This window comes from Trachypithecus francoisi, unplaced genomic scaffold (genome assembly GCF_009764315.1).
Source record: "Trachypithecus francoisi isolate TF-2019V2 unplaced genomic scaffold, Tfra_2.0 Lachesis_group7, whole genome shotgun sequence".
In the NCBI taxonomy this organism is placed as follows: Eukaryota; Metazoa; Chordata; class Mammalia; order Primates; family Cercopithecidae; genus Trachypithecus; species Trachypithecus francoisi.
In genome coordinates, this window is record NW_022681472.1 from 23,915,950 (window position 1) to 23,929,104 (window position 13,155).

The 13,155-nt window shown below is 38.4% G+C and overlaps 1 protein-coding gene across 4 annotated transcripts in view; it reads left to right on the forward strand.

Annotated features, from left to right (window-relative positions):
- CUNH8orf34 (chromosome unknown C8orf34 homolog) overlaps positions 1-13,155 on the forward strand; it is a 488,639-nt gene that overhangs the window by 98,637 nt on the left and 376,847 nt on the right. For all 4 annotated transcript variants that reach the window (XM_033202801.1, XM_033202800.1, XM_033202799.1 and 1 more), the window contains exon 2: positions 8,736-8,883. In XM_033202801.1, coding sequence (XP_033058692.1) covers positions 8,736-8,883 — 148 coding nt within the window. The remainder of the gene's footprint in view (positions 1-8,735; positions 8,884-13,155) is intronic.

Genomic DNA, 13,155 nt, shown 5'->3' on the forward strand with positions numbered 1-13,155 from the left:
TTTGCTCTTTCTACTGTCACCTATATTGTACTCCTACAGAGGTGTTTTCAAGTAAGACTGTGTGAAGTCCTACCGGACACTAAATCAGTTGCTTCGATAGACTATTATGTTGAGGAATGTAATCCCTAACTGAAAGTATTTCCATAGGATATGCTAATTTCTCACTGGAAACCTTGATGTTTGCCTGGAAATTTAACTACAAGCTTGTGCTATTATATGAAGACTGTTTAAAACTGCATACTAAATGTTCAATTATTAACCTGAGAAGACATCTCTGTATTAGTAGGCATCAGAAAAAATATTGCATGATTTGTCATAATTGGATAGTTCTGCTGGTTAGATTTATTACTTGCCTATATTATTATTATTATTACTATTACACTTTAAGTTCTAGGGTACATGTGCACAACGTGCAGGTAGGAGATATACTTGCCTACATTATTCAAAGTAGAAAGAATTCAGTGTCTATGATTCAGCTTTACAACTTAGAATGTTTAGTTTCTAGTTGTAGTATTTTCATTATTCCTAATCTTCATTATTCAAGCAATTTATTTTTTATTTTCCCTACCTTTATCTCTGGATTTTATTCCATAGTATACAACAAGGCTAATTATGCTTTTAAAATTTATGACAAATGGATATGATAAACCTAGTTTTACATTAAATAATGTTTGAGAAAGCCAAGAGTCTTACAAATCAGGGATGCCAAAGATCTTATTCCTGAGGCCTGTATAGTTGTGGATGTGTGGCTATGGCTGTGTGCATTGGTGGGTTGTTGGTAAGGGTCAGGTGATCTGGAATAAGCAAGGAGTTAAGAAACAACTTTTAACAAGCACCATTGTAAAAGTGCATATATGTAGTCTGGATTATGCATCTTGTATGCAATTCTTAAATGTATAGTGAATTATTAAATCTGTGTAAAATACCTGATACTTGTGCCTATCAGACTCAATAAATTACTGATATTTTATTTTATTTATTTTTTGAAACAGAGTATCTCTCTGTTGCCTGAGCTGGAGTACAGTGGCACCATCTTGGCTCACTGCCAGCTTCGCCTCCTGGGTTCAAGTGATCCTCCTGCCTCAGCTTCCCACATAGCTGGGGTTACAGACGCACACCATCATGGCCAGCTAATTTTGTATTTTTAGTAGGGACAAGGTTTCACCATGTTGGTCAGGCTAGTCTTGAACTCCTGAACTCAAGTGATCCGCCTATCTCGGCCTCCCATAGTGCTCAGTAAAAGACTGATATTTTTACTATTCACATTGCTTTCCTGCTGGGTTCAGCCTTCCATTGAAATCACAGTTTTGACTGGGTTTAAGAGAAGTGGATTTAGGGCTGGTGTGGACTTGGATCTGAGGTGGAGGAAGGTTGAGCCATCAGGGACAGTCTGAGATCTCTGAATGTCAGGGAAGAATCTGACAGAAAGAGATCAGAGAGATGTCTGTCCTGTTCTCACTGTGCATGGAAACCTAGATACTGCATTGGAACCTGTTTTTTACTAAAGCCAAAACTCATAACAGAGCTTAAGGGTGTAATGAGGCAGAAAAACATCCTTACCATTCTATTGCCATTCGAAAAAAATAGAATGAAAGAAAAGGCATGCATGGGCTATGAGTGCGGGAGGAAACCAAGTAGAATTTCATCCACTGGGAAAGGTGACATCAGTTTTAAATGGGGGCGGTTTGAGAACAAAGTACATTTTTGGAGGCAACCAAATATCAAGTGGATATTTTTTCATGTATTCGTTGTCAATTCCATGCTTATTACCTGCCTATTTATGAAATATTGTTGGGCAGTGGCAGTGGGGATGAATGTTTGGAAGGCCGTGATCTCAAATGCAAATTTTTAATAGAGATTTAATTAAAAACAAAATTGAAACAGATGCAGATTTAGAGTAAATAAATTCAGTCATCAGATTTTAATGCTAGTTGTGAACTAAATAACATTCTACAGCTGATAACATGCCATATGCTATTAATATTGGTAATAATTTATGGGTGCTGAATAAAAAATATATCTGATTGGTACCACCTCCATCATTAATAGAGTACAATACCCTGCATATGTATTGATTTAACAAAAAAGGCCATGTAGTAAAAGATTCCTGGGATTTTGGAAATGGTTTTAACTTTGTTTCCTAATGACTTTCTCCTGAGGTTAAAAGGGATACAAGCATTACTTTCCTGTTAGGGAAATGAAGCAAAAGTAAGTTAGTCCCAAGTCACAAATTTTTAGGCAGAGTGCCATGCTGGCTATATGCTGTGGTACCCAGGGCCAGGGTTTTTAACCTGAAGTCATTGAAACCTTAGAGGCTCATTACACGAATGGGTAAACACCAGGAATATTGTGTACAAATTGAAGTTTCTGTGCACTCAAGTGCTCTTTTGTTTTATAATCAAGGAATCTTACAGGTTTTAGCAAATGAAATGGATCTTTTACTAATAATTTCTACTGTTGCTTAAAAACTCATTCCAGTTTTAATAATAAATGAGTCTATGATGAGTTACCAACTTACTTATGGCTTTGCTTTTATCTAATGAAAATTAACATTAAAATGCATTTTGAGACGATCATCATTACTAATTAGTATTCATTCTCCAGCTCAATCATGCTAATTTTCTAAATAGTAGTGCAAGGTTATCTGTTACTGGTTATTAGACCCCTAAATTCCAGTGGCCCTTACATGTTGCATAATATAAATTTTCACTCAATAGTTGCATAATGATTTATGTTCTCTAAGTTGCTTTTCAAAATTTGTAAAAAGGAATTTTGTCTTTGCATTTCTTTCCTTTTTTTCTTTTACTTTAAGTTCTGGGGTACATGGGCAGAATGTTCAGGTTTGTTACGTAAGTGTACATGTGCCATGGTGATTTGCTGCACCTATCAATCCGTCATGTAGGTTTTAAGTCCTGCATACATTAGGTATTTGTCCTAATGCTTCCCTTCCCTTTCCCCCAGGTGTGTGATGTGAGACCCCAGTGTGTGATATTCCCCTCCCTGTGTCCATGTGTCCATATGTTCTCATTGTTCAACTCCCACTTATGAGTGAGAACATGTGGTATTTGGTTTTCTGTTCCTGTGTTAGTTTGCTGAGAATTAGGACTTCCAGCTTCATCCATGTCCCTGCAAAGGACATGAACTCATACTTTGTTATGGCTGTATAGTATTCCATGGTTTATGTGTCATATTTTCTTTATCCAGTCTATCACTGATGACCATTTGGGTTGGTTCTGAGTCTTTGCTATTGAAAATAGTGCTGTAATCGTATGCATTTATAATTTTAAAACAAACATATTTGTACCAGCAACAAAATTATAATTAACAATAAAGGGCGGGCGCGGTGGCTCAAGCCTGTAATCCCAGCACTTTGGGAGGCCGAGGCGGGCGGATCACGAGGTCAGGAGATCGAGACCATCCTGGCTAACACGGTGAAACCCCGTCTCTACTAAAAAAATACAAAAACTAGCCGGGCGAGTGGCGGGCGCCTGTAGTCCCAGCTACTCGGGAGGCTGAGGCAGGAGAATGGCGTGAACCCGGGAGGCGGAGCTTGCAGTGAGCTGAGATCCGGCCACTGCACTCCAGCCTGGGCGACAGAACGAGACTCCGTCTCAAAAAAAAAAAAAAAAAAAAAAAAAACAATAAAGGAACAGGTATTAGTGCAGGGAGTTGTCTTACTAAGTAGTATACTCATGAAGTTAAGATTCTAGTTGATAAAAATGTTATTAAGAGAACATTGATTCATTTTATTATTAAAAAATGTAAGTCCAATAAAATGTGTATTATTCACATATAATATTACAAATGTATATTGATAAATATTGTAATAATAGTAATAATAAACATAAATATATAATATAAATATGTAAACTATATGGTATATAAATGTAGAAAAATAATGGTAAAAATAAAATATTGGCTAAGATTTTTTGGGAGTACATCACTAAGAGTTAAGTCAGGAAAATGGAAACCACTCTATGTATCTGTGTTAAATAGGGCTTATTAAAAATGGGTTTATGATAGACAGTTAGAAGGTTGGGCCACAGAGGACATGGAAATGCTGCTGAAGTTGGAGGGGGTATCACCAAAGGTCAGAAGAGCTGACCCTGAATATACCAGCCTGCAGCTGGGAAGCATGTGGTTCTCAAATGCTTGCCTGGAAGTTGCTGCAATTCTTCAGTGTCTTTGTGGAGCTCTCATTGCTATGTCAGTCAGCAGTGGAGGTTTCCACAAGCTTGCTAGGAAGCTGTTGTGAATCTGTCATCTGTTGTCACATCTGCCTGCAATCAACTCCAAAGATTAATTTTTTTGTGCTTTGCTCTGCTTTCTGAATCTCCTACACATTTCTTTCACTGAAAACTCTAACCCAGATCATACGGAGATTCTGATAATTCATTCCCAGCCTTAGAAAGAGGTGTTAGTCCATCACAGAAGGCTACACATAGCTCAAGCACTTAATGGGTGCTTTGCAGTCATTATCTTATTTAATCTCCATGGCAACTGTATGATGTAGCTACTATTGTTTTTCACATCTAATAGATGGACTATGAATGTTAAAGTAGGAGATGAGAGATTCAAATAGTGGCTATTAGGCTGGGCATGGTGGCTCATGCCTATAATTACAGCACTTTGGTAGGCCAAGGCCAGTGGATAACTTGAGGTCAGAAGTTTGAGACCACCCTGGCCAACATGGAGAAACCCTATCTCTACCAAAAAATACAAAAATTAGTCATGTGTGATGGTGAATACCTGTAGTCCCAGGTACTCAGGAGGCTGAGGTGGAAGAATAGCTTGAACCTAGGAAGCGGAAGTTGCAGTGAGCTGAGACTGCGCCACTGCACTCTGTCCATAGCCTGGGTGACAGAGTGAGACTCCCTCTCAAAGAAAAGAAAAGAAAAGAAAAATAGTGGCTATCAGATTTCAAAGCCTGAGTGTCTAATCACTAGTTTCCTGTATCTTCAACTGCATATTGTTTATATTAATTTTATTGATATAAGTATGAACTAAAACTCCTGTTGGTGACAACTGCTAATTTATTTTGTTTGCAACTTGTATGTCCCAGTTTAACTAGCCTGGGATTGCACACAGTATGATATTAAAATCGATACCTACATTTTATCAATCCCTGAGGACTTAGTCTAAAACGTCCACAAACATTTTGTTCCAGGGTAGGAGTACTCTTACCACTTCATTGTTCTATTAATCTATATACACCCACAGCCTGGGAAATTCCTATTCTCCCAGGGAATTTCATGTCACAACTCTTGAACTGATGGTAAGAACTGAAGGCGAGGCTCTTCTGTCTCCCTGGAAGTGCCGTGTCCTACTGGCGTTCAGCTTATGTACCTGAAACTTGCCTGATGCTCTAGAATACTATTTTTCCTATGGTGAATGATTCCTGTAAAACTTTCTGCAATCGATTTCTACTCCAAATTAACATACTAGCTGTGCAATTTAATTCTCACCTTTTCAAATCTATCGGTCCCTCAGGTCTATCTCTGTGGCTCTAAATTCTAGTGGTGGAAAGAAATCAATCTTTTTATTGCCATGATTGGCAAATCTAAGGATTTAAATTTTAGTGTCTGGGAAAGGGGTTTCTGTCAAGTTCAAGTCCTCAGAATCATTCAAGTCCAGAAGATACTTGGGTTAAGTGAGAAGCAGGGTGATTACTCTTGTAAATACAGTCATTTAAAACTAGACTCTTGTCCAACCAAGATACCCAGCATAACATAAGGGAATTTGTGGGAGGGAGCAAGGGTTGAAAAATTACCTATCAGGTAATGGGTACACTGGAAGCCCAATCTCCACCAGAACACAATATACCCATGTACCAAGCATGCACACGGCCAGGCGCAGTGGCTCACGCCTGTAATCCCAGCACTTTGGGAGGCCGAGGCAGGCAGATCACAAGGTCAAGAGATCGAGACCATCCTGGCCAACACTGTGAAACCCCGTCTCTACTAAAAATACAAAAATTAGCTGGGTGTGGTGGTGCACACCGGTAATCCCAGCTACTTGGGAGGCTGAGGCAGGAGAATCGCTTGAACCTGGGAGGCGGAGGTTGCAGTGAGCCAAGATCGCGCTGCTACACTCCAGCCTGGTGACAGAGCAAGACTCCACCTCAAAAAAAAAAAAAAAACAAAACAGGGTCTGGCGGCTGGATGCGGTGGTTCATGCCTATAATCCTAGCACTCTGGGAGGCTGAGGCGGGTGGATTGCCTGAGCTTAGGAGTTCAAAACCAGCCTGGGCAACACCATGATGTTTGCCCTATGTTGCCCTATGTTGCAACATAGTTGCAAACATCAACTATGATCATTTTGCTCATGACTGAACTTGTCCTGTGTCTTTAATCTCATATATTAATTAATACAATACAAATATATCCAAAATAGTTAATAGACTGATACTATTTTTAAAACTTAATAGTAATTGCTTGGTTTACTATGACTGTATAATCCAACTTCTAAAGAAAAATGTAGGAACGCTTCAGTTTATTAAAAAAAGAAATCTAGAAACTTTCCATCCACTTTGAAAGGTAAATTCAAAAACAAAACAAAAACCAAGAGATTTTTAGAGGTGTCAGGATAGAAATGGCTGTGGATTGTAAGTTCCATTACCTGACTTAATTTTGCTTTATCTTAGTGTCCAGACATTCTGTGACAATTGCAGTCCAGGTGTACCTTCTATTTTTTTTTTTCTATTTTCTGAAACTCTTTATAATGTAAAATTAGTTCAAATAAAACATAATACATAATAGAGGTAAAATCCAAAATGTTTTAGATTGCATTCCACAGATGTATAATTAGAATTTAATTGAACTCTGCATTACTTTACAGTTACCTTCACAACAGTAGCAGAATGGCCTTTTGTATTTATAACTATAATAATTGAAATATTAAATAGCAGAAATGAATAATACTGGTGACAACTGATTGTTTGCTTACTTGTTTTTCAGAATATAAAAAGTATTACACTTGTCTAATAAATATCTTGCATCATAATGTATTTATGGTAAAAATCCTTTGCTCTTTTTGCTTCTAACTCTGTGTTTAATCTACACATTTTTTAAATATGCAGAAATATTTAATCCATGACTCTGTGATCAACTTGGGATCTTGTTATCTGCAAAATCCATTTAACCTCTGTCCAGAGAAAGCCTGTTTTCCTAGACTTAAAAATGTAAATAAATATCCCTTAGATAACCTGAACAGAAGTTTCTTATATAGCATGTCTGAGCACTATATTATGCTGGGCTATGAAAGGTTTAATTGTTATTTATTGGTACAATAAGGGACTCTAGTTACTAATATCTACCTGTAGTCAATAAAGCAAGCATTGATTGGTTGATTGATTCATTGAGTCATTCATTCAATAGGTATTGATTCAGCACCAGCTATGAGCTAGGCAGAGTTCTAGGCCCTACAGAGAAAACTGGTATCAAACTAAGCAAGTCCTTTTCCAAGTGCTACAGTAGGGGTAGGGGAGGAGAGAGATAACAAACAGGTGAGCAAATATTAAACAAAATGATTCTGGAGAGTGCTAAATGCTGTGAAGAAGATAAAATGATAAAGTAATAAAGACTTCTGAAGATTGGTTAGGTTAACCTCTCGTAGAGGTATCATTGAAGAATGAAGGATGACAAACCATCCATCTGACCATGAGAGAACATCATTCAAGGCCAAGGAAACAGACCACCACCAACAAAAAAAAGATGCGCTGGGGAATTTCCAGTAACACTTTTGTTAGCTCTCTTAATATCTGATTTTTTGAGCACTAGAACCACTGCCTCGCACAGATTCTGAGCTTAAAACAGCAATGAACAGACTGGAATTCTAGGCTAAAACCAACAAGATGAAATGTGACTGATATGAATATAAATGGTGCACATAAGTTCACAAACCCAATTACACAGCACAAAATGATATCCATGTGGCTTGACAGCTGTTCATATTTGAACAATCTAGGGATTCTAATGGACTGCAAATTGGAGATTGCTCTTTGGTGTTCCTAACTGGAAAAAAAAAAAAAATGTAGATCTTACCCTTGGGCAGATTTCAGCCCAATTTAAAGTATCATTAGAGCTGTCCAAAATGGAGCAAACTGCTTTGCAGGTAGATAACTCACCATTGCTCAACTCAAAAAAGAGCAGAAGGAAGGAAGAAGGAAGGAAACGCATCAGAAATTTTTACAAAAAGAAAATTCTGTATTTCTTGGGGACTACTTTAAGACACTTTTTAGTTTCTATAAGTCTGTGGCTTATTACTTGTTTCTTTAATTCCAAGAAAATTTTCCTCACTTTTGTTATTTTTATACCATTAAGAAGAAAAAAAAATGACATTGATATAAGGTAGATGATGAAGTTTAGAAAAAGTTTAGTTTATAATGATATCTCTCAAAATAGCAAACTGAAGTTTAAAATTCTTAAGCTATAATTTTAAAGGAATTTAGATTAAACTTTTAGTATGTTGTTGGCTACGTATAATACAAAATAAAAAATAAATATATATTGGCTTTACCCCATATTAGCTCTGTAACATGGACAATTTACTTCTCTGCTATTGTTTCCTCAGAATGAGGGCAGTAACTGTCTGAAAAGATTGTTATAAGCATGAAGTTAGTTGCTGTATATAAAGCAGTTAGACCAGTGCCTGACAATATTAAATGCTAATTAAGTGTTTGCTATTATTGTTGCTGTTATTATTAATTATAAGTGTGCACTCTATTCTGCCTTCAGGAATTAATGACCAAGTTAATAACTGAGACACCTGACCAGCCAATCCCATTTCTCATTGACCATCTTCAGTCTAAACAAGGGAACCGTGGGCAACTTCAAAGAACTTTGTCTGGATCTGCAGCTCTATGGGCAGAAAGCGAAACATCAGGTAAATGAAGAATATATATGCAGTTAATTTGGGATTCATTTAATGTCAAAATTTCAAACCCCTTTGATTCTAATAAGATAAATCTAGATAGATAGTTACCGAAGGTTTCATGTGTTCATCTCTGACCTTACCTAGGTGCTAAAATTTGTCATAAATTATTAAATTTGAATATGTTGTAATGTATTATGTATCAAAATACTAGAATCAGCATATTCCGTTTTAATACAGATAAGATTCAAATTTGTATCAAAAGATTTTATCCTGTATAAATTCAAACTAGTTATCCTAAACTTATTTTTAATGAATAATTTGAATTAAATGCTTATAGCTTATCTATATAGAAAGATAATAGTAGAGTTCTACAGGATTACTTTTCTTGTTGCCCAAACTGATGATTGTTCTTTATTTCTCCATGCCCCAATTTTATCCTGTGTAGTAAACCCTGGGAAGATTCACTGAGTCTACATCAGGGAACTAGCCTCATCTCCCCAGTAAACACTGGTGCAAGAAGTAGGTAGACTTGACCTCAGTCTTTGCTCATAAAGTGTTTACACATTGGTCTGTTAGTTTGACATTTACTTTCAAATCCAAATCCCCTCATGCCCATTGCTTCGGTAACCAACTTCTTGTCTGATTCCCGTAGAAATCCAACTGTACTCCAAATGACTTTCCTTGGATGGCATTATCTCTTCTCTCTGCCTCTTCATGCTTTATGGGATCCCATGAAAGGATTTTGGTCTTCTTTGGCTGTATCTCATATGAATGCCTTCTTGATACCAGGTCTCAAAACCACACTAAAGTGGGTAGAGAGTAGGGTATTCTCTGAAGAATGTAGACATCTATGATATCATTTATCCATACAAAAGTTATTTGCATCGTTTGTAATATAGACAAATTACTTCTCTGCTATTGTTTAGCAGGAAGTTAGAATATGAACTTTTGGCATAAAAAAGAAGAAACTCTTACTTTTTCTTGGCCTTAACTTTCTTGGGTTTAGATTCTAAGTAGAATGGGTAGGTAGGTAGGCAGGGGCTTTGGTTTATAGGTACCAAGATGGTACCCATAAACGCAGATCAGATGAGTATCTATGAATTTGCTGTAGCTTATATGAGTCCATATTTTATAAATCGGTATCTGAAGAGATAGGAGTATATTGAACTCTGCATTTTTTTTTTTTTTTTTTTTTTTTTGAGACAGAGTCTCACTCTGTCGCCTAGGCTGGAGTGCAGTGGCACGATCTCAGCTCACTGCAAGCTCCGCACCCCCGAGTTCACGCCATTCTCCTGCCTCAGCCTCCCGAGTAGCTGGGACTACAGGTGCCCGCTTCCACGGCCGGCTAATTTTTTGTATTTTTAGTAGAGACGGGGTTTCACCGTGTTAGCCAGGATGGTCTTGGTCTCCTGACCTCGTGATCTGCCGGCCTCAGCCTCCCAAAGTGCTGGGATTACAGATGTGAGCCACGGCGCCCGGCCAACTCTGCATTTTTAATCGCACACATTAAGTACCTCAGTGTTTATGTGTCAGAAGTCTGTGCATGTTTAGCTGAGTCCTCTGCTTGGACTCACAGGGCTGCAAATCAAGGTGTTGGCTGGGTTACATTCTCATCTGGAGGCTGGACTAGGAGAGAATCTGCTTCCAAGCTCATTTGGGCTGTTGGCAGAACTAATTTTCTGCAGCTATATGGCTGAGGTCCCTATTTTCTGACTGACTTTCCGCCAGGAGCTACTCTCGTCTCCTAGGTGCAACCCAGAGTCCCTGCCACATGTCTCTCCCATCACGTCAGCTTACTAATTCTTCCTCCTTTTCTTCTTTTTCCTCTTCTTATTCTCCTCCTCCTCCTTCTTCTTCATCTTCCTTCTTCCTTCTTTCTTCTTCTTTAAAATGGAATCAGGGTCTTGCTCTATTGCCCGGGCTTTAGGGCAGTGGCATGATCATAGTTTACTGTGACCTTGAACTCCTGGGCTCAAGTGATCCTCCTGCTTCAGCCTCCCAAAGCACTGGGATCACAGCTGTGAATCACCACACGCAGCTGGCAACCCACTTCTTTAAAGTCAACAAGGGCATTTCTCTCATTCCAATCTACTAAGATGGATCTTATATACTAGAATGTAATCATAACATTGACACCTCATCACCTTTGCCAAATTCTACTGTTTCAAAGCAAGTTAAAAGTACTGTCTGCATTTGAGGGGTGGGGATAATGTGGGAGGAAATACCATGGGAAAGAGATCATGGTTAAGAACTACCATGTTATTCTATCAGTTCTCTTAGTACCTGTTGATGAATTTTAATTTCTTGTGGCTCACTTGAGTATATAATTTTATCAGGCTATTGGATGTGAGTCTAAAGCTTTGGGGATGGGTCAAAGCAGGAGTCCCAGATGTGACCTTGAATATCATACAGATAACAGTAAGAGTGAAAGAATAAAGGAAGATGTGGGTCAAATTTATAGATAGAGTATGGGATGGACTGGGAGAAGGCAAGTGTGAGATGATTTCAGGTGCCCTAAATTTTGTCTATTTATTATGTGGTGAGGGCATTTGCCAAGACAAGTGGTTGGGGGATCAGATAGGGAAGACTGAAGTAAGGGCACCAATTATGGAAAGTCACCAAGAGAAAGGAAAAAAGAGTTGGCAAAGGAAAATGTTTAAAAAAGATTGTCATGCAGTTCTGGGGCCTAACTGAAGTCAAGGACATGAATTAATTATTATTAATGAATCATGGAAACCATGAGTAAGATTGTTATTTTTCTCTAGCAGTGCCCAGAAATTTCTGGGAAGGAAGAGAGAAAACAGTTTGGGAGACTTTGAGAATTGTGGTTGTGTTACTACAGCAAGGGTGGGAGAACAGTTTTGCAAAAGGAGTTGAGGGTATTTGTGAGCAAACTACAGGTGATCAAGCTGTCTGAGAAGTAGAGAGCAAGTGGAGGGGGAGGTTCAGACAGAGAAAGCCAATCAAAACTTTCAGGAGATCAATATGGTGAAAATATGAGCAACGCGGAAGGATACAAGCTGTGCTGAGAGATTGTGATATTTGAGATCAAAATGTTTGATGTGGTATGATTCCAGATAATGAGAAAATCCTGTGGGCAGCTTTAGTTTGCGGGTAGCAGAAATATCAGGGAAGCGAAACTCTTCAGAGTTGAGCAGGGCAAGGAAATATGAGGCTTAATGCATGATTTGTCTAAGGATAAACAGGTCAGTATAGTTTCTTTCAAGTTGTTGAAAGGACAAGAGACAGGAAAAGACTATGCCACTGTCTGAAATAAGGCTGTGAGATTGATCAGAGGCGAAAAGGTGGTTATAATGTGTGATAATGAAGAGAAATGAGTAGTATAGCTAAGTGACATTTCCCTTAAGAGAACAGACACTTTTACTTTATTCTTGAGGCTTCTATCATAGAAGCCGCACTGAACCAGGAGACCCAGCCCTGCTTCCACAGCCTGTGGTTGGTGGAATATGGGATATGGGGCAAGAGCATCTATCATCCCAGGAAGCTGCAGAGGAGGGAACACTATGGTGGGAAGAATGGGGGCTGTGCTAAGACATGAAAGGGGACATTTGAGGACAGAAGAGTGTTTATGTGGAAGGTATGGCCCAGAGGAAGAGGAAAAATTTTAGAGGGAAAGTATGGCAGGAAGGAAGGGAAAAGCATAGATGAATTGTTGGATATGAATGAAACTGAAGAGGTTATAATTGAATGATGGTAAATAATGCATTTAAACCCTGACTGTAATTTTGAATTATTGATTTTGGTGAATCTTTTTGTTTGTTTTGGTGTTTTGTTTTGTTTTGTTTTGTTTTGGAGACAGAGACTTGCTCTGTCACCAGGCTGGAGTGCAGTGACGTAATCTTGGCTCACTGCAACCTCTGCCTCCTGGGTTCAAGCGATTCTCCTGCCTCAACCTCCCGAGTAGCTGGGACTACAGGCATGCACCACCATGCCCAGCTAACTTTTTTTTTTTTTGTATTTTTTAGTAGAGATGAGGTTTCACCATGTTGGCCAGGATGGTCTCAATCTCTTGACCTCGTAATCTGCCCACCTCTGCCTCCCAAAGTGCTGGGATTACAGGTGTGAGTCATCACGCCCCGCCTGGTGCATCTTTTAATTAGCTAGAAAACGTCTCAATATTCAAAGTATATGGGTATCTTACTTTTTGGAAATATCTGAAGATATTCTCTTGTTGCCTTTAAATATATCTAGCAACTTGGGACACAACATTTTCTCCTTAAAAGTCTACCATTTAATATTGTGGAGGATAATCTTGAAAAC